A 26,570-nucleotide genomic window follows, 5' to 3' on the forward strand; every position below is an offset into this window, starting at 1 on the left:
CCATCTCTATCCTAAAGCCTTAGTACAAAGATTATAATGATAGGCCTCCAACTCTATTGAGAGAAACAGAAAGACTCTGACAAACGATATACATCATTGGGAAACCAAATAATATTTTCCTAAATTTGTTCTCGCTAAATTAGTGAAATTTCTAAAGCCTTCGAAATAATATAAGGATTCTGAAATATTCTTGTCTATTCAAATGAAAATAGAATAAGAGTCTTACCTGTGTAGGAACTCTTCCATATTAAATAGAGCTTCTTTTCAAATTGACACCAAGTATTCTAAGAATTCTCTTCGACCAATGTTTTGCAGATTAGAATTCTAATGTTAAATACTTTTCTCTTAAAGCTTTCTCCCCCCAACCCCTGCAGTGAAGTAGAATGCTTTTGAAGCTTAATGAAAATAGGGAATTACTGGACAAAATCTCAGGAAAAATTCAGAACTTGGTCTATAGAGACCCAAGAATAAGTTAGAAGCTGGAATCCTTGGTGGCCTAAAATTCTCTGTCTGGGACAGGAAGAAACACACAGGTGCACTTTCTCAGTCACAGCCAACGTCAGATTTCTCTTGGAGCTCCTTTCTTATCAAGACTTGCTTCGAAGAAAAGCACAGACTCCAACGTTCTGAAACCTCTTCCTTGCTGTCCCTGAAATATCCCCTTTTCATTCTCTTTTAATACTGACCTTTCAACCCTGGCATTACTAATATTTGGGACAGATAATTCTTTGTTCTGAGGGGCTGTTCTGTTCATAGTAGGATGTTTACCAACATCCCTGGCTTCTACCCACTAGTACCCATAGCATACAGGTGTGGCAACCAAATGTCTCTAGATATTGCCCAAAGTCCCCTGGCTGGGAGTATGTCCAGGTGAGAACCACTGCTTTAGATGATAATGAAAATAGCGAATGACAGCTATATGTGCTCCTGTCATTTTTTTTTTATCTTCCTCATAATACAATATGATACTGACTTAGGATACATCAGTTCAGTTCAGTCGCTCAGTTGTGTCCAACCCTTTGCAACCCCATGAACTGCAGCACGCCAGGCCTCCCTGTCCATCACCAACTCCTGGAGTCCACCCAAACCCATATCCATTGTGTCGGTGATGCCATCCGACCATCTCATCCTCTGTCATCCCCTTCTCCTCCTGCCCTCAATCTTTCCCAGCATCAGGGTCTTTTCAATTGGTCAGCTCTCCACATCAGGTGGCCAAAGTATTGGAGTTTCAGCTTCAAAATCAGTTCCTCCAGTGAACACCCAGGAGAAGGCAATGGCATCCCACTCCAGTACTCTTGCCTGGAAAATCCCATGGATGGAGGAGCCTGGTAGGCTGCAGTCCATGGGGTCGCAAAGAGTCGGGCACAACTGAGCAACTTCACTTTTGCTTTTCACTTTCATGCACTGGAGAAGGAGATGGCAACCCACTCCAGTGTTCTTGCCTGGAGAATCCCAGGGACAGTGGGCTCCTGTCTGTGGGGTTGCACAGAGTCGGACATGACTGAAGTGACTTAGCAGTGAACACCCAGGACCGATCTTTAGGATGGATTGGTTGGATCACCTTGCAGTCCAAGGGACTCTCAAGAGTCTTCTCCAACACCACAGTTCAAAAGCAGCAATTCTTTGGCGCTCAGCTTTCTTTATAGTCCAACTCTCACATCCATACATGACTACTGGAAAAACCATAGCCTTGACTAGACGGACCTTTGTTGGCAAAGTAATGTCTCTGCTTTTTAATATCCTGTCTAGGTTGCTCATAACTTTCACCTGGGATATGAATGCCAGTTCTAGTCCTGACTCTGTCCTTGCAGGTGACCTTGAAGTGGTCTCTTTACCTCTTTAAGCCGCCATTGCTTCATCTTGAGCCTAAAGACATACTCATTCATTAGACATGAATGCCCATTTATAATCTATGAGATGTGAATGAAAGTGGCTCCCACTTTAATAAATTTTAAGTATACCTTAGATGTTTCCCACACCTCGGCGAGGAAGGAGACAGATGCGGGAGCCCTTGGCTAACCAGATGTGTTCACATGCTGGGCTTTCTGCAGCTTGCTATGCTGGTGGCACAGAGCTGGCCTGCAGGCTCGGTGCTGCCCCATGCCTCTCTGTCCATTCGCCCTCGTGAAAGTGAAGTCATGCCAGCCTCTGGCCCTCTTAGCCTCTTACACACATCTCAGTTTGTTGACGCTGTTACTGGGTGAAGTGCTCTTTCTGTTCCCCCTTGTACTGAACACATGATGGGTAATAAAGAGACCAGTCCAGCACCACTGGTTCCAGTTGGCAACTTTAAGATGATCAGCATATCCCGGAGGAGCTTCACATTTAAGCTCTCCTCTTTTGCCCAAAGCAGGTCATTCCTTGACCAGCAAGAGCCCGAGGGTGAAAAAATAATTTATTTTATAGCCCAAGGATTACACTGCAAGCCCTTCAAGTCCTATTCAAACATCCTTTAGGACACTAGTAGTGAAGATAAAAGATTTTCACTGCAAACCGCTTTTTTTCTTTTTAAGTATAAAACAACACTCACAGTATCTGTGTTGTACACTAAAGTAAAAGATGAAGTTGTGGGGTTTTGTTTTTTTTTAATCATTTCAGGGAATCCAGCCAGATATAGCAAAATCTGGGGAATTTATTTGCGGAGTAAGCCCTTAACTCTTCAATTTCCTGCTATGTGGTTTATGAATGACTCAGACCTTGTGGTTTTCTTTCAGTCAGTCCCCTCCATCTTTAGTTCTTTCCACCTCTCATTGTGTCTGTGAACATAGAAGGAAAAACTCAACCTCTTTTAGGAACTTTGCTTTTCTATTTTTCTAATTCATTTACTCAGTATTTTGTGAATGGTCAAATTCTGTGTCAATGTCAAGTTAGTTCAGTGGGATGGAATATAACTTCCTGATATCAGTTGTGGTGGTGGGTCACTGACAAGTTTGGAATTTGTGTTACATAAGAATTAATATCATTCATTCCAGGACTGCTTCCTACCACCAGGAATTTACTTATGACTGCCTTTGGGTTACTACTGCAGAACCCAGGATCCACTGTGTACGCTAAGTCAATGGTGTCCAACTCTTTGCAACCCTGTGGACTGTAGTCTGCCAGGCTCCTCTGTCCATGGGATTCTCCAGGCAAGAGTACTGGGGTGGGTTTCCAAGCCCTCCTCCAGGGGATCTTCCCCACCCATGGATCAAACCTGTGTCTCTTATGGCACATTCTTCACCACTAGCGCCACCTGGGAAGCCCCCTGAACCCCCAGCAAATCAGATCCCCCGCCTTCCACGAAGGCTATGTGAGGATCTTATGGCGGAAGTTGCACCCAGACAGTTGCAGCCCCACAGGTCTCCCCTGTACGGCCAGTCTGGAGCCCTGTGGCAACGTCCAGGGAACCAAGGTAAGAAGCTGACATGGAAAGCTGCGCTGCTAATCTTCCAGGTTCAGATAACCCATCTCTTCCTTGCAAAAGTGCACATTTCACAGGTTTCTTCCATTCCGCTTGGCAGAACAAAATCCAAGATCACTGGCTCTTCACCCCAAGAGAGGCAGGCAGTAGTAGGTATGAATGACTGTGCAGGTGAGGCCAAGAGAAGAATTTATTATCCCTGGATAGACGGAGTTCTGGAGGCAGTGGTAAGGTTAGAATGATCCCAGGCAACATGCTACAACCTGGAGTCACTTGTCTTCCATTCTGTTTCACTATCAGAATAAAACACATTAATCACACTCTTTTGCCATTTTTATTTCATAACAAACAATTGTAGACGTACTCGGTTGCTTTTCTCTCCCATTACGGTATCATTACCGAATGCTGAAAGCATTATGCATCGTTCCTTTAACGACAAGGACAAGAGGTAGACACCACTCCTCTTGTCCTCTGTGGGGTTTTTGCAGATGAGAAACCCCAAGTTTCAGCACATGAATTGAATACAGGTTGTTAATCGAATACTCCAAGGGAGGCTCTTCCCCATGTCTATGAAGCTTCTCAAGCTGGCTGCTTCCTCAAAGGCTGACCGTGGCTGTCCTGGGTTTTCTCTAAAATCCAGTCCACATACTCAGCAACTTTGGTGTAGACTCCTGGTTGTTCCCTGCGGGCACAGCCTTCACCCCAACTAGTGATGCCCACCAAATGCCATGTTTCTTCATGCTGGCAAACCAAGGGACCGCCTGAATCACCCTGTGCCACAGTGAGTGGAAAAAGCAAAATGGGAGAAGGTTATGATGGATGTGCCTTTAAAATTCTGTAGTCATACCACACACACCACGCAAACAATTTATCGTAGCTCTTCAGATATTTCATGCGTCTCATGAGCCGCTGGACATAGTAAGAGTGACCTAATCAACAGAATATAGTTGGCATTTTCTCTTCATTCCAACACCGAAAATTTGACATCATCACATCCCAAGGTGAGATGAACTTAATGTGCTTGTATTTTAGCACAATGATTTGTCTGCACAATTGTCTTCCCTTAAAGATGGCATACTCCTGCTGTGAGATAGATAGTACATAAAAACTATAGGCATATATTCTATTTTTTAAAGATTTTACATATAATTATCAGGTTATTTGGTTACAAGTCATTTAGAAAGCTATGGAGAACTACTCTTGGAAAAACATATTTTGAAATGATTTTTCTCAAGTGGCCTATTGTGTGTTTTTCGTACTCTAACGCATTACCTTGCAAGCATCTTTTCCTCCTTCTTTATAGCCAGCACAGATCATCTGTTTGGTTATTTTATAATCTCTGTAACTTTTCTGGCATTCTTCATTTGATATCAAAGGAATATTTGCCTTTTGTAGGGTATTTTGGATTTTACCTGAGAGGCAACATCAGAAGGAGGCAATAAGATAAATATATGAAGGTCATTTCTTCACATAATAATTTTTGTATGTCTGTGTCTGTAATAGGGGCTTCCTAGGTAGTACGAGTGGTGAAGAACCTGACTGCCCATGTAGCAGACATAAGAGATGCAGGTTTGATCCCTGGGTTGGGAAGATCCCCTGAAGGAGGACATGGCAACCCACTCCAGAATTCTTGCCTGGAGAACCTCATGGATGAGGAGCATGACAGGCTACAGTCCATAGTGTCCCAAAGAGTCAGGCTCTACTGAGGTAGCTTAGCACACATGCATCTATAGTAGATGATGGATGCTAACCAAATATATAATAGTGATCATTTCACAACATATGAAAGTCAGAACATCATTCTGTACAGCATAGACTTATGCAGTCATGTATGTCAACTGTATCTCAGTAAAACTGGAAAAAGTATACATACGTGTGCTTAGTCACTCAGTCGAGGCCTACTCTTTGTGACCCCATGGACTGTAGCCCGCCAGGCTCCTCTGTCCGTGGGATTCTCCAGGCAAGAATTCTGGAGTGGGTTGCCATGTCCTCCTCCAGGGGATCTTGCTGACCCAGGGATCCAACTCTAGTCTCTTACATCTCCTGCCTTAGCAGACAGGTTCTTTTCCCCTAACACCACCTGGGAAGCCCCTCAACACATATAGCAGGTCCTTATTGGTTATCTACATATACACACTACTATACATAAAATGGATAACCAGTTGCCCTACTGTATAGTATGGGCAATGCTACTCAATACTCTGCAATGACCTGTATGGGCAAAGAATCTAAGAGTGGATATATGTATAACTGATTCATGTTGCTATGCAACAGCAAGTCACACAACATTGCAAATCAACTATACTGCAATTTAAAAAAGTTTTTAAAATCTATAGTTCTCAATTTGGCAGGAATGAACTATACAATTTATAATAAAGTTGATTTACATTAATTGTTAAGAAATAAGAGCTTCCCTGGTGGCTCAGATGGTAAAAAGTCCACCTGCAGTGCAGGAGACCCAGGTGTGATCCCTGGGTCAGGAAGATCCCCCGGAGGAGAACATGGCAATCAACTCTAGTACTCTTGCCTGGAGAATCCCATGGACAGAGAGGAGCCTGGCAGGCCTCAGTCCAAGGGTTCTCAAAGAGTCTGACAGGACTGAGCTATTAACACTGTCATTTTCAAAGTATTCTGATAAGTTGCAGTTTCATTGGTTTTCTTTGTAATCCTATGTGTTTTATTTATGGGTGTAAAAGCATTAGAGAAGAGGTTCGCAGGCTTTACCAGGTTGCAGGAAGGATGTGTTTTCAAAAAAGATTTAAAAGCCTTCCAGAAAGAGAGATGACATGTCTGCCTATACTCCTGGTTATTAATCCAAGGGATAACAGTGGCCTTGGGAGATGGGAACTCTATTAATTCTGAGGACAGGATGGGCTTGGGGAAGTTGTTAGTCCTGTATGGGACCAATCCTTTAGAAGAAGTCAAACAAAGATGCTTAAGAGATTACCCTAGGAATTTTTCCAGGACCAAGCAACACTGTCTTCTCAAGAATTACTGAATACATATCTGGGAATGAATAGTTAGGAAAAATATCACGAATCTGGATATAACTTTAGAGGCCAATTAAACAAATCCACTCCTGTGTTTTAACGTATAAAATGCCACGAGGTACCTTTTTCCTCTGTGAAGCCCCATCCAGTTATCCAACAGTCAGTGTAAACTGGTTTTGTATCATCTTTGGAAGGCAGGCATATTGCTTTTTGCAAATCTGAAAGGTAATTTTTACATTAGAGTTTGGCTAGATTTAGTTATGGACATTGACTTTAAAAATACATACTCTCCCCGCCCCTATATTCTCTTTCTCTAGAGTAGCACCAAGTAGAATACACCTTTTACTTTCCACTGAGTTTCCAAGGTCAGGGACTCAAGAAAATGTCTCAGCAATCACAGTCGTTTTGGGTGTCAAATTTTAAAATTCCGAACCCAAATTTACTGTCAAGAGCCTTTACAAGTTCTTATGTATGATTCCCTCAATAGTAATAGCAGAGGGATCTACTCTGTTTTAAGCATGATTTTTAGGCACTTTAACTTATTAACTGATTTTAATAACAATCCTATTAGGGGGTAACTGGAGTCAAGGACATCCTGCCCTGAGGTCACAGAATCTTTAGCAGACCCAGCAGGCATCCAGCAACTGTGGAGCTTTTTATACGTCCAAACGCACCCCGTCCAACCACAAAGCTATTGTCTCCCAGAATTGCCTTGTCCAACAGTCTCTTCCCTACTCAGGTTTTACCTGGAAATTAATATTTGAATATGCTTGCCCTCAGATACTCCCAATATGCCTAGGCCCAAGGCAATGCTAATTCTGCTACTCTTGTCAAAGGAAGTCATGCTCCCTTCCATGTCTGTTATTATTTCAATAGTATAATATGCAGCTGAAAGAACTAAGTAACACATCTTGGCCCTTAAGTAGAAGACATTCTATGTCAAGTTTCAAATTATTTTTCCTGGCAATACTCATCTTTCCCGCAACTTTACTAACCAGAAAATAAAGACAGTCTCCTTAGATTCTGACCCCTCCTTGAAACTGATCTGAAAATTTAAACCAACACAATTCAGCAATACGTGTCTCCTGAAATATGCTACGTACCAGTAAAATTCAAAGGAGCCTCAAGTTTTATTAAGGCAATGTCATGACTGCCTTCTGAGGTTTTATAATTTGGGTGGACAATAATCTCTTTGATTTGTGAGAAAGATGTCTCTGTTGTTATCTCTGACAGATTTAAAATGCCACCATAAATGCGCCAAATATTTGACAAGAGAAGCCTAGGAGGGAAAAATAAGAACTGATTTGAAACCAGAAAGACTGGCCTTTCATATTGCTCTTTTCTCCTTTCTCTTTACCTTTCAAAAAAGAACTGGGAAGAAAATACTACATATAACATGTTTCAGTTCAGTTCAGTTCAGTCGCTCAGTCGTGTCCAACTATTTGCATCCCCATGAATTGCAGCACGCCAGACCTCCCTGTCCATCACCAATTCCCGGAGTTCACTCAAACTCACGTCCATCGGGTTGGTGATGCCATCCAGCCATCTCATCCTCTGTCGTCCCCTTCTCCTCCTGCCACCAATCCCTCCCAGCATCAGAGTCTTTTCCAATGAGTCAACTCTTCGCATGAGGTGGCCAGAGTACTGGAGTTTCAGTTTCAGCATCATTCCTTCCAAAGAACACCCAAGGCTGATCTCCTCTAGAATGGACTGGTTGGATCTCTTTGCAGTCCAAGGGACTCTCAAGAGTCTTCTCCAACACCACAGTTCAAAAGCATCAATTCTTCGGCACTCAGCCTTCTTCACAGTCCAACCCTCTCATCCATACATGACTACTGGAAAAACCATAGCCTTGACTAGACGGACTTTTGTTGGCAAAGTAACGTCTCTGCTTTTCAATATGCTATCTATGTTGCTCATAACTTTCTTCCAAGGAGGAAGCGTCATTTAATTTCATGGCTGCAGTCACCATCTGCAGTGATTTTGGAGCCCCCAAAAATAAAGTCTGACCCTGTTTGCACTGTTTCCCCATCTCTTTCCCATGAAGTGATGGGACCAGATGCCACAATCTTCGTTTTCTGAATGTTGAGCTTTAAGCCAACTTTTTCACTCTCCTCTTTCACTTTCATCAAGAGGCTTTTTAGTTCTTCTTCACTTTCTGCCATAAGGGTGGTGTCATCTGCATATCTGAGGTTATTGATATTTCTCCCGGCAATCTTGATTCCAGCTTGTGCTTCCTCCAGCCCAGCGTTTCTCATGATGTACTCTGCATATAAGTTAAATAAGCAGGGTGACAATATACAGCCTTGACGTACTGCTTTTTCTATTTGGAACCAGTCTGTTGTTCCATGTCCAGTTCATATGTTTACATACCTAATTTCTCCTTGCAATTTAGCACCAACAGCAGCAGTGCTGAACTCTGAAGATTTAGTTTAAAATATTGGGAAGTGTATAATTATGTCATGTTTTCTGTAAGTGAATATAGAAGAATGTTGCTGTCTCTTTTTGAGATAAACTGTTTGGGAGATATCTCACAGTTTATCATGGAAAATCATTCACCAAGTTGAAGCAATCACTTCCATGAAATTCAGAACTGGCAAGAAAGAATGACTGTACACAAGTCTCTCTGTAACCAGATAGGATAGTGGGTCCCCAGAGAAAGAGATCCAGTTGTGGTTTTCTTGATATAAAAGAAACCATTTTTAGCTTAAGCCATTTTGTGATCTAAGCCAGACCGCAATGCTAGTCCTTGAATGTACTCAGTCGCTTCAATCGTGTTGGACTTTTTGCAACCCCATGGACTATAGCCCGCCAGTCCATAGTGTTTTCCTGGCAAGAATACTGGAGTGGGTTGCCATGACCTCCTCCAGGGGATTCTCCCCAACCGAGGATCAAACCTACGTCTTTTGCATTGCAGGCAGATTCTTTATGGCTAAACCACAGGAAAGCCCTGTCCTTGAATAGGTCTCAGTAATTAATGATCTTAAAGGGAATAAAAGAATGCAGAGACAAAGGACTATTACAGATAAGAGAAGTAACAAGAGCAAAGATTATGGATCAGTTGTAAAGACTCCTAGTAGTCTTTCAATGGCAAAGATTAGCCAGAAGCACTCAACCACCAGATCAACTGGAACCTAAGATATGGTGATGTTGACTTTTTTTGACCCTCATGACTTCAATCAACCAAGGCCTGAACTCAGGCCAAGGCCCTTCAATAATATGCATGTACCCTTAGCTTAAAACTTCTCCAGTTCTGTTGTTTGGGGATACAATTTCTTTGGGAAAGGTCCCCAGTGTTCTCCTTACTCACTGCAATAATAAATCCTTCCTTCTCCCAGTTTTTGGCTTGGTTGTATCTTTTGACATCCAACCAAGAAGAAAACCCAGTTTTTACGTAATATCTCTAATAGGGCAAATGAGAGGAACCTCAGCACTATTTAAATTATATGTATATTTTGGGAAGTGTGAAAATTTAAATTAACCCTTTAAATATGGATATATGCAAAATAAGTCTAAAATTACTATGTAGAGCAAAGTTATAGGATAAATAAGTTCTGGGGATATAACATACAGCATGGTGACTACAGTTAACAATGGCGTGCATGGGCGCTCAGTCATGTCCAACTCTGCGACCCCATGGAGCCCACCAGGCTCCTCTGTCCATGGAATTTTCCAGCCACAAATACTGGAACAGGTTGCCATTTCCTCCTCCAGGGAGGCTTTCCAACCCAGGGATTGAACCTTCCCTGGAGGCAGGCAGATTCTTTATCCCTGAGTTACCTGGGAAAGTTGCTGAGAGAGAAAATCTCCAAAGTTTTGACCACCAAAAGCTATTGAAACTTTGTAGAGGGATGGATATTAATAAACTGACACAATGATGTAGAAATTGATCATAGAGTCTTCAAAATGAAGAGGCAAGATACAACTCCAGATAAGATGCAGCCAAACCTTACCCATCGAAGCAATGGGCAGCAGTTAAGACCCACTGGCGTCCAATGATTGACCCTCCGCACAGGTGGCTCTGAGCTCTCAGCTTCACTTGCAGGCTGACCTGCCAGGGCCACTCTCCCCAAGAAGCATCTGTTCCTCCAACAATGCGTCCCCTTTTTGTTGTACAGACTGAAAAGAGAGCATTGACGTTAATGGTTGGGATCAGAGGGTGAATCACAGTCCCCTTCAATTAAGGAAAACAAGACACATAGTTCCATTATAGAAGATTTAAAAAGGTATCTAAACAACTCAGACATCCCTCTACAGTTTTATGAAAAAAGTGAGATTTACTCACCACGGCTGTCCCCACGTTTACACAACCTCAAAGAATAACCAGAGCTTGCTCGCGTGCCATAAGTAATGTTAGTTGGGGAGCCATCCAAAGACAAGCGTAAGGAACACTTACACCTAGACAAGACGATCAGCATGAGAGTAAACCTCAGAGGGTGAAAGCCCAGGAAATTATCTGCCAACCGTTTTTGAAAAATAAGCATTCACTAACTTCTCTCCTCTACAGTCTTCTGGGAATAAAGAATAAGTGAAAAACTGACAGCGAATCATCTTTGTACAGGTCTCTTGGCAATCATCCACTCCTTTAACGAAGGTCGCATGCAGCTCTTCTCCTTCAAAAGCAACTTGCGGGTAAATTTTGGAGTGGCAGGGCTCTGTGCCTATGATAAATGTAAAAGAGATAGAAAATGCAAATGATAAGCCACACATACACAAGTTTCTGGAACATTGAGGCTTGTTAGAAGATCATAGAATGTATCACATTTTGTGTAATATTTTTTTATCAGATCACATTACCAGGCAGAGTTTGTTTGCAGGTTAGAAGGCTGTATCCAGAGATGGCATTTTCCTGAGGAGTAGGGGAACTCGGGCTCCCACTTTGGGAAGTCTTAAGGAAACAAACATTTCTATGGTCAAAAAAAAAAAAAAGGCAAGAGAAAGAAAGAAAACCCCATTAAAGGCAAATACAAGAACACCTCATATCAAACCCCGCCCCCCCCCCCCCCGCAAATTTTATTCTTCTGAGAAATTCCCTCCAAAGGACATCAGACTACAGGACTCTAGTGAATTGCAGAGATTAAATGTAAATCAAGCCACATCTCCCTCTGAAGAAAACTTATAGGCACAGATAGCCCGAAAAGAGGAGAAAGGTAAAGTTCTACCTTCTAATTTAAAAAAAAAGAAGAAAGAACAGATTCTGGGGATTTATGGTGCTGATGCTATCATAACTTGATACCCTTCTCTTAGCTCCATCTTGTGTGTAAAGAAAAGGACAGGTTATCTATGGGTCAAGAGATGGAACTGGAACCTGATCAGGATAAACAGGGCTCTAGTTTCTGAAACACTGGGGTCAGAACAAAGGAGCTTAAAGGATATGCTCCCAGTGAGTGGTTTACTTCAAGCTAATACAAAACATTAAGATTAGTAGGAAAGGTACCCATGGCTATTGTTTCATTGATTGGACGGTCTGTTTAAGTAAGAGAAGATGGGTAGGAAAGTCTGCTAATCTCTTAACTAATCTGCACCTGGCAGAAGAGCCCCTGTTTAAACTATGAGTTCAAGTGTTTTTTGTTGGTTTTTTTTTAATTAAAAAAATTTTTATTTTATATTGGAGTATAGCTAATTAACAATCTTGTGATAGATTCAGGTGGACAGCAAAGGGACTCAGCCATACATATACATGTATGCTTCTTCCCCGAACTCCCCTCCCAACCAGGCTGCCATATAGCATTGAGCAGAGTTCCCAGTGCTATACAGTAGGTCCTTGTTGGTTATCCACTTTAAATACAGCAGTGTGTACATGTCCACCCCAAAGTCCCAAGCTATCCCTCTCCCCCGCCACTTTCCCCTCTGGTAACCATAAGTTCACTCTACGAGTTCAAGTGTTTTGGGGGAAATGAACAAAACCTGGGAAAAACTCGAAGTATAAAATGAAAATGATGCCAAGACAGTAGCAAGCGTGACCCACGCCTACTGACCTCTGTGAGTCTATCTTCCACGCATTTGTATAGAATGTGAAGAAAAGGCAGCTGGGGTGATAGGTGCAGATGGTTCGACACACAAAAACATCTGGTGCGATAATTCTGGCAACATCTGCATCTGAAAATGCACGATGTTGGAAAATGTCCACGCGGCAGCCTGTGAACCCACAGGGGAAGACGTACATGTCACGATGCTACACATGCTTGTACTTTGTCATCATAACTAAGGAAACTATGACTGTTGTTTGTACACAGAACTACACATCCTTAGTGGAAAAAATGTCTGTTGAAACATCCCCAAGCTTGTTGTTTGCCATTGGGGAGAAGAAAAAATTGGTCTGAATCTGATAAAAGACAGATACCTATGTCAGAGAAATAAAATGTCTTAACCTGTGCTCTATCCTACTTGGTCCGAAATACCTAAGCTACTCAGCTTTTGTTTATATTTTCTTTATATTACCCTGACCCTGAAATTCAGGCCTTAGGCACATGAGCTTTTGTGTTATGTTTTCCTGAATATTTTAATAAAAACATCATATTTTAATAAAGACATCAACAAAAACCTGAATTTCTAACAAAAATGCTATGTACCCATTAGAAGAGGAAATCCACTTTCCTTTTTGCATAACATAATTATATCTCAATTATACTTTTACTTATGTTCTTATTATTTACTCAATTTGATAACACATAAAGTATTTCATTTCCTGGGTCAGGAAAATCCAATGGAGAAGGGATAGGCTACCCACTCCAGTATTCTTGGGTTTCCCTTGGTGGCTCAGCTGGTAAAGAATCTGCCTGCAATGTGGGAGACCTGGGTTTGAACCCTGGGTTGGGAAGATCCCCTGGAGAAGGGAAAGGCTACTCACTCTGGTATTCTGGCCTAGAGAATTCCATGGACTGTATAGTCCACGAGGCTGCAAAGAGTCAGACACGACTGAGGAACTATCACTTTCACTTTAAAAGTCTATTAGGGCCTCTCAGGTGGTTAAGCAGTAAAGAATCTGCCTGCAATGCAGGAGACACAGCAGGAGCCGCAGGTTTGATCCCTGACTCAGGAAGATCCCCTGGAGGAGGAAATGGCAACCCACTCCAGTAGTCTTGCCTGGGAAATCACATGGACAGAGGAGCCTGGCAGGCTACAGTCCATGGGGTCACAGAGTTGGACATTTGCAAGGAAAGTTATAACAAACCTAGACAGCCTATTAAAAAGCAAAGATACCAGTTTGCCAGCAAAGGTCTGTATAGTCAAAGCTATGGTTTTTCCATTAGTCATGTACGGATGTGAGAGGTGGGCCAAAAAGAAGGCTGACTGCTGAAAAATTGATGCTTTTGAACTGTGGTGCTGGAGCAGACTCTTGGGAGTCCCTTTGATTGTAAGGAGATTAAAGGAAGTCAACCCTGAATATTCATTGGAAGGACTGATGCTGAAACTGAAACTCCAATACTTTGGCCACTTGATACAAAGAGCTGACTCATTGGAAAAGGCTCTGATGCTAGGAAAGTTTGAAACCAAAAGGAGAAGAGGGTGGTAGAGGATGAGATGATTGTATAGCATCATCGACTCAATGGACATGAATTTGAGCAAACTCCAAGAGATAGTGAAAGACAAGGAAGCCTGGTGTGCTGCAGTCCATGGAATTGCAAAGAATTGGACATGATTTATCCACTGAAAACAAAAACAAATTCTATTAAAATTATGTAAGCTTAAAGAATAATGGTAGCAATTATGAGAAAGACAAAAAGAATCCAAATTTAAATGAACATAGTTGGATCAAGAGAGTGTGCCTGCCACACATAATATCTTCAGATGGGAAGTTTAGGAAATTAGAGCTCAACTAATTAAATCTTTTTTTTAAAAAAATCAGACTTTAAGCTGGAAGAGAATTTATGGGATTCCATGTCTACCTACAACTGCATCCTCTCAAGTAGTTCAACCTTTATTTCAGATGTTTATAATGACAAGGAGCTGACTACGTCATGGCGAGGTTCATTTCTGGACCACTCTAGGAGTCAGAATTTTTTTCTTATTTTCATCATAGTAGTATCTATTTTATGAAACCACACAGATTAGTCTAATCCTTTTCCCAATGACCGCTTTTCAAAAACAAAAATTTAAAACAGTCATCCTGACTTTTTAGGGTTAAATGTCCAATCTGTTTCTTTAATGGTATCTTATTTGCCTATGTTTCTAGGTATCTCAGGATCTTGGTTACTCTCTTTTGACGTGTCTGTTGCTCCAAACAAAATACGGAACATATTGCTGAATATAAAGTGCAGTCACAGTCTGACCTGTCAAGATGACAAAAGAACAGGGGCTAACTATGTTCCAAAGACCATGCTGTTTTTTAAAGCTAGTTTCGTTTTCATTTGTTTTGTTTGTCAAAAGCACTGCAAGATGTCAGTAGGAATGACAGAGTAAAGACCTTCCAAAACCCTTTCCTCTGTTAAAAAAAAAAAAAAAAGAAACGAGCACTGGCCAGAATGTCAAAATTAATGTTGTTTCAGAACTCTAGAAGTGAACCAAAGGCTGATAACAGCCCAGGGAGTTTTGATCCAAAAACAACAGCCAAATCTCAGCAAGAGCCCTGAGTTCTGTGAGGTTTTTAACTTGCCCTCTCATCCCCTCTCCACAGCTCCATGGAAGCCTTGAAAATACCCACAATTATGGGGAAAACCAGCAGGCTAACGGGCCTCAGGAGGGGGCAGAACGGAGTTGGAGCTACTCCCAAGCCCTGTCCCCAGATAACTGTCATTATTTGACTGGAGGTTCTCAGGAAAACCTCACTCCCAAGGACTGAGTTTCTTTGACCTGATTCAGAACTTCCTCAGTGTCAACAGCCTTTTCCTTGAAAGTACTTGTCAAAAAAAAAAAAAAAAGATTGTGACTATTATACAACATTGTAGCTGCTTAACTCAGTAGTAATAACAGGGGCATACCACAAGCCAATGAGAATCTTAGAAGGAAAACCAAGGAGAGTTTGAAAATCTCTGAGATATTCCTAGGGATCTGGAAAGCCATACACTTGACTGTGTGCACGACAGAGGCTCTGCACATTTCCCGTGCTGGGAAAGCCCCGGGCCCTCACCGAGGACTGACTTTGACCTCTGGGAGCTCCGTGTCAGCACAAAGTGGAGGCCAGGGCAAAGTTGTAAAGGGCAGGGCAGGGTAGTGAAACGCATGCCCTAAGTCTCACAAAAAGCCCCTTGTCCAAGGCTGGCAAACTCACTACTTGTAGGCACCCAAGGAAACTTCTGTCCTGTCATTAGAAAACTGTGGGGGAAGCTGAGCACAGACATCCGTGGTCATGCCACAAAAGAGACTAACCACTGTGTGCAGTTAGCTCAGGAAAGTCCCCAAACAAACAGCAACAGCATCACAAAACAGTAACAACAACAACAATAAACTCTGAGGAAGGAGGGGATTTGATGTCCAGAGTTTGTCACATGCTTGTACTTAAAAAGTCTAATTTTTTTTTTTTTACAAAAGAATCGTGAGACATGTCAAGAAACAAGGAAATATGGCCCATACACAGAAGTAGAGGTCAATATAAACCATCACTAAGGAAGCAAGAACATTGGGTTTACTATACCAAGACTTTACATCAGCTATTTTAAATATGTTCAAAGAACTAAAGGAAACCATGTCCAAAGAACTGGAGAGGGAACTTCCCTGTTGGTCCAATGGTTAAGATTTCGCCTTCCAATGCAGAGGATGTGGGTTTGATTCCTGGTAGGTGAGCTAAGCGGAGAAGGCAATGGCAACCCTCTCCAGTACTCTTGACTGGCAAATCCCATGGACGGAGGAGCCTGGTAGGCTGCAGTCCATGGGGTCGCTAAGAGTCGGACACGACTGAGTGACTTCTCTTTCACTTTTCACTTTCATGCATTGGATTAGGAAATGGCAATCCACTCCAGTGTTCTTGCCTGGAGAATCCCAGGGATGGGGGAGCCTGGTGGGCTGCCATCTCTGGGGTCGCACAGAGTTGGACACGACAGTAGCAGCAGCAGGCAAGCTAAGATCCTGCATGCCTCATGGCAAAAAAAAAAAAAAGCCCCAAAACATAAAACAGAAGCAATATTGTGACAAATTCAATAAAGACTATAAAAATGGTCCACACATCTTAAAAAAAAAAAAAACAAAACAGAAAAAAGATCTTAAAGGACTGAAGTATGAAAACAATGTCTCACCAGACAATACCAATAACCACAAATTAAATTACAGAAAAGAACCAAATCTGTATATTAAAAAACAAAATAATACTTAACTTGAAGCAATAAATCTGGAGCACACCACGGAGGAGGTGTGTTGGGGGAGGCTGGGAACCAATGGGAAAAGAGAGGCACTGCTGCCAACTTCCCAGTCTTCTAAGGCAGGATCCTAGCCCAGCTCCCCATTCAGGGCTTGGCACAGAGTCAGCACTTGATACTGTATAGAAGTGGCTATTGATAATTTGGTTTCAATAACATGTTATCATTGACATGCTGATACGCTAAATAAGACAGACTATCTTAGCAAATTTTCTGGTTCTTTCAATTAAAATTACCCCATGTCTGAAACATAGGGTTTCATTGATTGATTTTGCTAGATAATAGACACCACCAAGAAATGACCATATAGTTTTCTCTACAATCTCACTGTACTAGTTTCCTATGGCTGCTTAAAAAATTATCCCAAACTTAATGGCTTAAAACAATACAGATTTATTATCTCACGGTTCTGAAGATCAGAAGTTGAGAAGTCTGAAATGGATCTTTGTCCTTGTTGTTTAATTCTTTCATGATGGGAATAACGTGTAGTGCTTAGTCATTAGTCGTGTCTAACTATTTGTAACCCCATGGACTGTAGCTCACCTGTCTCCTCTGTCCATGGGATTTTTCCAGGCAAAGATACTGGAGTGGGTTGCAATTTCCTTATCTAGAAATGGGTCTTAAGTGAGTGAGTGAAGTCGCTCAGACATGTCTGACTCTTTGCAACCCCGGGGACTGCAGCTCACCAGGCTCCTCTGTCCATGGGATTCTCCAGGCAAGAATACTGGAGTGGGTTGCCATTTCCTTCTCCAGGGGATCTTCCCAACCCAGGAATCGAACCCAGGTCTCCTGCATTGCAGGCAGATGCAGGCAGATGCTTTAATCTCTGAACCAAATGGGTCTTGCTGCTAAGTTGCTTCAGTCCTGTCCGACTCTGTGTGACCCCATAGATGGCAGCCCACCAGGTTCCCCCATCCCTGGGATTCTCCAGGCAAGAACACTCGAGTGGGTTGCCATTTCCTTCTCCAATGCATGAAAGTGACAAGTGAAAGTGAAGTCGCTCAGTGAAGTAAATGGGTCTTCAGTTCAGTTCAGTTCAGTTGCTCAGTCGTGTCCGACTCTTTGCGACCCCGTGAATCACAGCACTCCAGGCCTCCCTGTCCATCACCAACTCCTGGAGTTCACTCAGAGTTGCGTCCATCGAGTCTGTGATGCCATCCAGCCATCTCATCCTCGGTCGTCCCCTTCTCCTCCTGCCCCCAATCACTCCCAGCATCAGAGTCTTCACCAATGAGTCAACTTTTCGCATGAGGTGGCCAGGATGCTGGTATGGCTTTGTTCCTTTGGGAATTTATATAGAACTTTTTTCCCTTACCTTTTTCAGATTCTAGAGGCCACCTGCATTCCTTGACTTAGGGACCCTTCCTCCATTTTCAAAGCCAGAAGTGTAACCTCTTCTGATCTCTCTGTCTGATTCTCTGATCATTCTGCTTTCTCTTTCTTTTATCAGGACCTTTGTGACTACATTGGGTCTATCCACATAATCCAGAATAATCTCAAAGTGTTTTTTACCATAATCACATATTTAATCAAGCCTTTTTTGCCCTGTAAGGTGACATATTTACAGATTCCAGAGATTAGGATGTGGATGTTTTGGGGAGGCTCTTTTGCTGCCTAGTACAATCACACAGTGAAGTGTGTGTGTGTGTGTGTGTGTGTGCACACTCAGTCATGTCTGACTCTTTGTGACCCCATGGGCTACAGCCTGCCAGGCTCCTCAGTCCATGGAATTTTCCAGGCAAGAATACTGAAATGGGTTGCCATTTCCTTCTCCAGGGGATCTTCCTGACCCAGGGATTGAGCCTGTGTCTCCTCCATCTCCTGCATTGCAGGCAGATTCTTTACCGTCTGAACTACTAGGGAAACCCTTAGTTCTCTATGGTGCAAATCAAATGAAGGACTATGTAAATATCCGCCCTCATTGACTTCCTGGTTGGTTACCTTCCTTGTGGTACAGTGTTTCACTGACTGATGTGAAGATTGCTCAAATGTGCATTATTCTACAAAGCCAAGGTTCGTAGCATAATGACTAGCATTCCCTTGTTCGTTGTTGTTTAGTCACTAAGTTGTTTCTGACTCTTTTGCAACCCATGGACTGTAGTGCACCAGGCTCCTCGGTGCATGGGATTCTCCAGGCGAAAATACTGGAGTGAGTTGCATTCCCTTCTCCAGGGGATCCTCACAACCCAGGATCAAGCCATTAAGTTTGGGATAGATTTTTAAGCAGCCATAGGAAACTAGCACAGTGACATTGCAGAGAAAACTATACAGTCATTTCTTGGTGGTGTCTATTATCTAGCCACTGGGGAAGAAGTCCACATAAGGAAGTAGGAGCCATACAGTTACCAATTTTCGAGTTTCCACAGGCCTTCAGTGAGAAGCCAGACTCCACATCAGTCAGCACCTTTATACGCGAAGGTGTCCCCTGTGAGCTGCGTTTTAATAGGCAGGTGTTCCTGAATGTGAAAAACACAGGTTATTTTGCTTCCTAAACTTCAAGGTGCCTGCAGAAGTCCATTCCCTGTTGAAAATGATCCATGGTCCGTGGAAAATAAACAAAGCAATCAGAACAAAGCAATCACAGTGATGAGTGAGTTAGGGATTGCGTTATTCATCAAAGAGACATCTCCCCCTCTTTAGAGGGAAGGTTAGGGTGAGGGTGCAGTAGGAACTGCTCTTCTCCAGAACATTATTCTACTGAACTCTCACTCCACAAGCACAGGGTATTTGCGGACCAAATGGAAATTTTTCTCTTCAGGAAAAATGATGCCAAAATGGAATAAAATAATAAGAAGACTGTTGTTCAGTTTCTAATTCGCGTCCACCTCTGCGACCCCATGAACTGCAGCATGCCAGGCTTCTCTGTTCATCAGTATCTCTGAGTTTGCTCAGACTCATGTCCATTGAGTCAGTGATACCATCCAACCATCTTATCCTCTGTTGCCCCCTTCTCCCCTTGCCCTCACTTTCTCCCAGCATCAGGGGCTTTTCCAGTGAGTCGGCTCTTTAAATCAGATGGCCAAAATATTGGAGCTTTGGCTTCAGCGTTGGTCCTTCCAATTCAGGGTTGATTTCCTCTAGGATTGAATGGTTTGATCTCCTTGCAGTCCAAGTGACTCTCAAGAGTCTTCTCCAGCACCTCAGTTCAAAAGCATCAATTCCTTGGTGCTCAGCCTTCTTTATGGTCCAACTCTCACATCCATACATGACTACTGCAAAAACCATAGGTTTGACTACATGGACCTTTGTCATCAAAGTGATGTCTGCTTTTTAAAACACTGTCTAGGTTTGACATAGCTATTCTCCCAAGGATCAAGCATCTTTTAATTTCATGGCTGCAGTCACTGTCCACACTGATTTTGGAGTCCAAGAAAATGAAATCTGACACTGTTTCCACATTTTCCCCATCTATTTGCCATGAAGTGATAGGACCAGATACCATGATCTGTTTTCTGAATGTTGAGTTTTAACCCAGTTTTTTCACTCTTCTCTTTTACCTTCATCAAGAGGCTCTTTAGTTCCTCTTCACTTTCTGCCATTAAAGTGGTATCATCTGCATATCTAAAGTTGATATTTCTGCTGGCAATCTTGATTCCAGCTTGTGATTCATCCAGCCTGGCGTTTTGCCTTATGTACTCTGCATATAAGTTAAATGAGCAGGATGACAGTATACAGCCTTGATGTACTCCTCTCCCAATTTTGAATCAGTCCGTTGTTCCATGTCCAGTTCTAACTGTTGCTTCTTGACCTCCATGCAGGTTTCTCAGGAGGTAGGTAAGGTGGTCTGGTATTTCCATCTCTTTTAAGAATATTCTAATTCTCTTGAAGACTAAGACAACTGATTAGACCTAAAAACTCTCTCTCATTTTCAATTGGGGGAAAAAATGGTTATGAAGAAAAAAAACGTTATGTTTCTGAAAACACCATCAGAAAGAACAGACACTGAATTTTACTCACCGGTACTCTGCATTGAAGAAGGTTTTCGTGGCATATGTGAAAAACTGGCAGTGAATGTTGTTGGTGCACCTTTCTTGGCATTCTTCAGCACTTTTCACCTTAGATACATTGAAATTGACTCCTCTCATATCAATTCCTTTATAAATGCTTCGGTGGCAAGCTGTCCAAATAAAACACATAGAGCAAATTCAATTAGTTTCCCTTCTGGAAGTAAATCATCCATTTGGGCTGGGTAGCTTTTTAAAACTTTTATAGTGGACTATAGTTGATTTAAAATGTTGTGTTGGTTTCAGGAACAGCAAATTGATTCAGTTATACATATACGTATATCCATTCTATTTCAGATTCTTTTCCCATATAGGGAATAACCATATAGGTTATTATAGAATATTGAGCAGAGTTCCCTGTGGTATATAGTAGGTCCTTGTTGGTTATCTATTTAAATATAGCAGTGTGTACATGTCCATCCCAAATCCCCAATCTATCCCTCCCCCCACCCTTCTCCATTAGTAACCATTAAGTTGGTTCTCTGTTGGCCTGTTTCTGTTTGGAAATCAAAGGGAGACTATTATTCGGTTGTGTATTTACTTTCTGTACATCTTACACCAAAGTGCCAACCTCATAAATGATAGAGGCTCCTCGAGTGTGAGATGACTGCTGAAAATAAGAGGGTACGTCCAGAATACAACCCCATCTCTACTATCTTATCTCCGTTCCAAAAGTGCATGATGCTACAGAGTTTGAGCAGAAGCTTTTCTAAGGTAGACCCACTGTCCATTCAAACTGAGCTCAGAGATCCACACCTTACCACTAATTTGATGACCACATCGCTTTAGGGAATGTCCTGAAATTGCATGTGTCCGTGACACTCTCGGCAGGGTTCCTGTAACACTGTCCTTCAAGAAGCAACCAAACCTGTTTTTTTTAAAGTAGCTTAATAAGAAGTAGAATCATAAACACACATTGAGAAAATGTCTAGCATTTCTATGCACTCATAAATACAGCCAGAAATAAGGAAAATACTACAGCATGCTTGACACCTGCTGGAAAAAAACATTCTTAGAGGCAATTCCTTAATACCTAACAATCTTTGTAATACCTAACTTTAGCTTTGTTTTCCTTTATATTCACATTTCAAAGTACAGAAAGTCAGTCATATAAAAGAGGGAATGATTCTTCCTGTGTTCCCAAACTTTGTGGGAATTATGCTCCCACCTGGTGATTGTTGTTATAAATATTTTCATTTACTTAAGAAATTAAATCAGTCATGAGAGTTGCATCTATATTTGGTATTCCTCCTGACTGCTAACTCCTTACAGTCCACACCTACTAAAAAACTTCATTCTGTCTTTAATGTCAACTTTCATGTCATTTCCTTATTTAAAAGGATTCTAGAACCCAATTCAACTTTTTAAATGAAAAGTTGCTGCCTCTAACATACAGTCTCGATTTGCTATACAAGTTTTCCCTTGTAGAGGGCTTCCCTGGTGGCTCAGATGGTAAAGAATCTGCCTGCGATGCAGGAGACCTGGGTTTGGTCTCTAGGTTGGGAAAAATTACCTGGAGAAAGGAATGGCTACCCACTCCAGTATTCTTGTCTGGGATAATTCCATGGACAGAGGAGCCTGGTAGGCTACAGTCCATGGGGTCACAAAGAGCCGGATGCAACCACACGACTAACATTTTCACTTTTGTTTCCCTTGTAGAATTGGGAAATGACAGTCTAACTCCTAGTTTTTAATTCAAATAGAATAAAGATGAAGGAAAAGAATGATGGATATGGAAATGGGAACAAGGAAGAAACATTCATTCTGGATATTGATCAAAATTAAAGAAAATTATAATAAAACTGTGGTTGTGCTTGAGCAACTTTATGACTGAATAAGACTTTTCATTACAACTACTTTGCAAATGCTCTTACTTTTTCAAATTACCAGTTAACAATATATATTCATGTCCACACATGCGTGCACACACACACACACATGCATGCACATGTAGGCGTACACACTCCATGAATACTATAGGTGCCCAAACTGGCTCATTGTAGGCATCATTCAGACCTACCTTCTCCCAAGGTTACAAGACAGATTTTAATTATTTTCTCAACAAAATGCTTGCCTTCTATAGTATCTTCTTAAGAACTATGCTATCCATAGTTCATGCGTGTGATCCATAGTGTGATCATGCGTCAGACAGCAGTACCTTTCTTGTTCAGGTGAAATATTCACCTATTATTAGACCCTTTCTGGAGAAGGCAATGGTACTCCAGTACTCTTGCCTGGAAAATCCCATGGACGGAGGAGCCTGGTGGGCTGCAGCCCATGGGGTCACTAAGAGTCGGACACGACTGAAGCGACTTAGCAGCAGCAGCATTAGACCCTTTCTCGAGATAATCTCTTAACTCAATGATTTTCAACTGTTTTCCTTGAGGTCTTGGATAGGAAAAGACTACTTTCTATGGCTCTAAGTCATTGTTTAAAATGCAGATTTCCAGGCCCAAGAGACTTAGGTTTGATAGGTTTGGGCCTGAACCTAAGAATCTGCTTAGGTAAGAACTCCTCAGGGTGATTCTGATGAAGCTGGCCATGTAGAAACATAATCTTGCTATCTGGCGCACACAACTGATTCCATTTTGAAAAATGGCTTCTCCAGGAAAGAAATATCACCTTTTACCTTTTGTCTGCATCACTGGTTGAATTTTCAGGAAGAAAACTGAATAGCAAGCACCTGGGATGGAAGGTGCACATCAGCTGACAGTATTGGGCATCTGGGGTGTACATGGCTGATACATCCCCACCTCTGAAGAAGGTGTTGCTATATAGTTGAGTCAAGCATCCTGTGACAGAATCATTGAAAAAAGACACATTAATTTGGAATAAATAATAATTTTAAAAGAAATGTATCTGCGTTCTAAACCTTCTTAATTGGTCCATGGAATACCCAAAGATCTTATGACATGACTAAATGCAGAGGCAGGATGAAATATACTAGCTGTACAGTATGTGGGATCTTAGTTCCTTGACCAGGGCTCGAACCCATGTCTGTAGTGGAAGAACAGAGTCCTAACCACTGGACAGCCAAGGAGTTCCTGAAATAGTGATGTATTAGGGCGTGATCCATGATGTTAAAATTAGTTTTGGGGTGCCTATGCATAAAAATACTTGGTTGATTTTCATTTATCATGCTCAACCATAATAATTTGTACATAAATTATTTTCCCTCAAATGCAATCTTAGCTTGGTTTCTCCCTATCTTCTAACATGGAACAACTTTTCTGGAAGATAATTTGATGATATAAATCATAAAACCTTCAAAACTATGCACACCTTTACTATATCTGGTGTTTTAATTTCCAAAAAAAATTTTTTACAGAAATAAACATGTATATAAGAATGGGCATACAAAACTATCATGAATAGAGAAGAATATTAAGCTCCAAAAACATGATATATATTTATCTGCTTGAAAGATCACTATAGATGGGAAACATAAGTTACAAAAAAGTATCTAATAACATCTTTGTTGAGTGTGTAAAGACACATGCAGAAAAATATCTGAAAAAGATATTTTTAACAAAGGCCATCTCTGTATTACAAGACTACAGATGACAGGTATTTTCTCATTTTCTGCTAATTTGCACCTCTAATTTCCCTAGCATAATCATAATTTTCAAAAATAATTAAAAGCATCTCTGGCTTCTACTCTTCAGCATTCAATGTATTTGTATGTGGTAATGATTATGGCTCAGAAGAGCAATTTGGAATGAGGGGACAGATGGAGAGGAGTTTGGTTTCGGGGAAAAAAGCTTCTTTCTTAAGAATTTATTTTTTGCCAAATGTCACCCTTACCCTGGACACCTAGAATTGTTTGCCTTAGCCATAAACATCTTTGCAATGTGGTCCTCTTAAGTCAACAAAGACTCAGAAACCACCCATAATGGTGGCATCATAAAAACTCCATTCTACAATGATTAATGAAAAACAGTGTCTAAAATCATTCCTATTCTGTGAAATTTTAATGGATAGCAGGAGAAATAAGGTCAAAACCTGATAGTGAAACTCAAACTATTCAAATAGACAACTTCCTAAATTAAATATAAATTAGGTACTTTCTTTTCTGAAATGATTCTCCAGAAGTCTAAAAGAGTAAAACTATGTACTAAGTACATATTATGGTACTCGGGTTGGACCCAGATGCTATAAATACCTAGCACTCTTCTGAATATTCAGATAAAGTTGATTTTTTAATGTTGATAATAAAAATAGAGGGCTGCCTGTTTTAAGCTCTGCTTTGTAGAGAGTCTTTTTCCAAACAGAAGTTTCTGTTGACACCTGCCAAAACATTCTTGTTTCTGGGCCCCTCCTTCTGGTGTGTCTAGGATGATATATCTGCAAAGTGGTAGTTGGTGCTGAACCTTAAAAGGATATGTGTCCTGAGGGTCAGATGTCTTGCTTGATTACTCTCCCCCTCACCCTTAACTTTGCATCTTAGAGATAATCCACTCACCACAGGAAACTGTACCAAACAAGCAAATGAAGTAAGCGGCTTGCCTGAGTGCAATCATCCTAAAAGAGAAAGCAACAGGCACATAACTCTACTGTTTATAGGTCATATTTAACATGAATCTTAATTTAAGGTAATACAGATTTTCTTGTAAATGTCTGGATAGCAAATCTAAGCACACAATTATCAGTATAGAAAGCAATGGTTTTCCGAACATTTTACGCTCAAGGACTTGGCATGAGATACAAATTGAGACCTCTAGATTACTGTTGTGTTTATTGTCCATTTGGCACCTATGTTCTTAGCAATTATGCGAAGGGAATTGGTAGAGGGAAATTAAACATTTGTGAAACCTCTTGATATGAGCAAAAAGAAAATTATTGTAAACCATGGTAATGGTATCTGTCCAAAAATCCCTAAGGAAAGATATTCCAAATATTCAAGCCCATTTAAAATTTTTTAATCAATGTTCTCTTTGATTGAAAAATACCTTGCACTTATGTTTCCACGTATAAGAGCATCAGTTCCTTCTACGTTCTCTAAATACACAGGAAATTAGAATGTCAACTAATAGTTGCTTTATAAACTAAAAACAATGCTTAATGGAAAAAAAAATATTTGGAAGCAATCAGAATAATAGAAATCCTCTACCTGAAAGCACAATTGCTTCTGTGGTTCTGGAGCTGAGGGTGTCTCTTGCCATTGAAAAATGGCTGGTCTTCAAGCTTTCCCGATAGGGCTCTGCAAGCAGTATTTGCTTGGCTCCAATATTGACTTTGGTTTTCTGCCAAGAGTTTCAACTTTTTGTCCTGTCAACATATTCTATGAACATCCCATTTCTGTGTTCAACTATTTAATACGTTAACTATTTCATAATAGGCCCACATAATTTATGTACACATTTCCATTTTTTAAAATGTCCCCAACATTCCTAGTTATTTGGGGCTCATACTATATCTAACTAGACATTTCCAATATAATGACCTGGATACATATGAATAAGGGGGTGGAAAGGGATCCATCCTCCTGGAAGTCATGATGAGCCTTTTAGCAAATGGTATCCATGCCTTCCTTTGTGAAGGAATCCTGTAACAGTGAGGTTTGTAGGATGGAACGAAATTGACCAATGTTTAGGACTTCCTCCCATCCAGTTCAGGAAATAGAACATAACAGGATTTGACAATTTGTTCACAGACCAAATCTGGTCCAGTGCCTGTTTTCATAAATGAAGTTTTATTGGAACACTCTTGCTCGTTCACTCCTGTATTATCCATGGTTGCTTTTACCCTATATAGTTAAGTAGTTGTGATAGAGACAGTATGGCCTGCAAAGCTGAAAAGATTTACCATCTGCCCCTTTTCAGATAAAGTTAGCACTCCTAGCATAGAATGTAGACTTCTCTTTCAGGACATCTAGACCTGAAAG

At 41.3% G+C, this 26,570-nt stretch overlaps 1 protein-coding gene across 4 annotated transcripts; it reads right to left on the minus strand.

Moving 5' to 3' along the window:
* Positions 1-3,732: 3,732 nt before the first annotated feature.
* Positions 3,733-25,863, minus strand: LOC138078880 (plasma kallikrein). 4 transcript variants are annotated; one of them, XM_068971635.1, is made up of 15 exons: positions 25,797-25,863; positions 25,149-25,207; positions 23,316-23,478; positions 21,448-21,554; positions 20,640-20,799; positions 19,029-19,138; positions 12,369-12,528; positions 11,188-11,297; positions 10,883-11,051; positions 10,676-10,788; positions 10,344-10,509; positions 7,494-7,669; positions 6,513-6,608; positions 4,673-4,812; positions 3,733-4,171 (listed from the first exon to the last, which is right to left on the minus strand). In XM_068971635.1, the coding sequence occupies exons 2-15, from the start codon at positions 25,204-25,206 to the stop codon at positions 3,980-3,982; spliced, it is 1,920 nt and encodes a 639-aa protein (XP_068827736.1). In that variant the 5' UTR covers position 25,207; positions 25,797-25,863; the 3' UTR covers positions 3,733-3,979. The 4 variants fall into 4 exon arrangements, with proteins under 4 accessions (XP_068827736.1, XP_068827737.1, XP_068827738.1 ...); XM_068971636.1 differs by lacking the exon at positions 10,676-10,788 and having other exon boundaries at positions 10,932-11,051; XM_068971638.1 differs by lacking the exon at positions 4,673-4,812 and having other exon boundaries at positions 4,065-4,171.
* Positions 25,864-26,570: the final 707 nt, after the last annotated feature.

This window comes from Capricornis sumatraensis, chromosome 4 (assembly GCF_032405125.1).
Source record: "Capricornis sumatraensis isolate serow.1 chromosome 4, serow.2, whole genome shotgun sequence".
Classification (NCBI taxonomy): Eukaryota; Metazoa; Chordata; class Mammalia; order Artiodactyla; family Bovidae; genus Capricornis; species Capricornis sumatraensis.

Coding starts and splice junctions, on each gene's coding strand:
- LOC138078880 (XM_068971635.1), bottom strand. CDS start 25,206: ATGATTGCACTCAGGCAAGCCGCTTACTTCATTTGCTTGTTTGGTACA. Junction 20,800..21,447: donor ATGTGGTCATCAAATTAGTG/GTAAGGTGTGGA, acceptor TTATTTGGACAG/CTTGCCACCGAAGCATTTAT. Junction 19,139..20,639: donor TTCTTCAATGCAGAGTACCG/GTGAGTAAAATT, acceptor TTTCACATTCAG/GAACACCTGCCTATTAAAAC.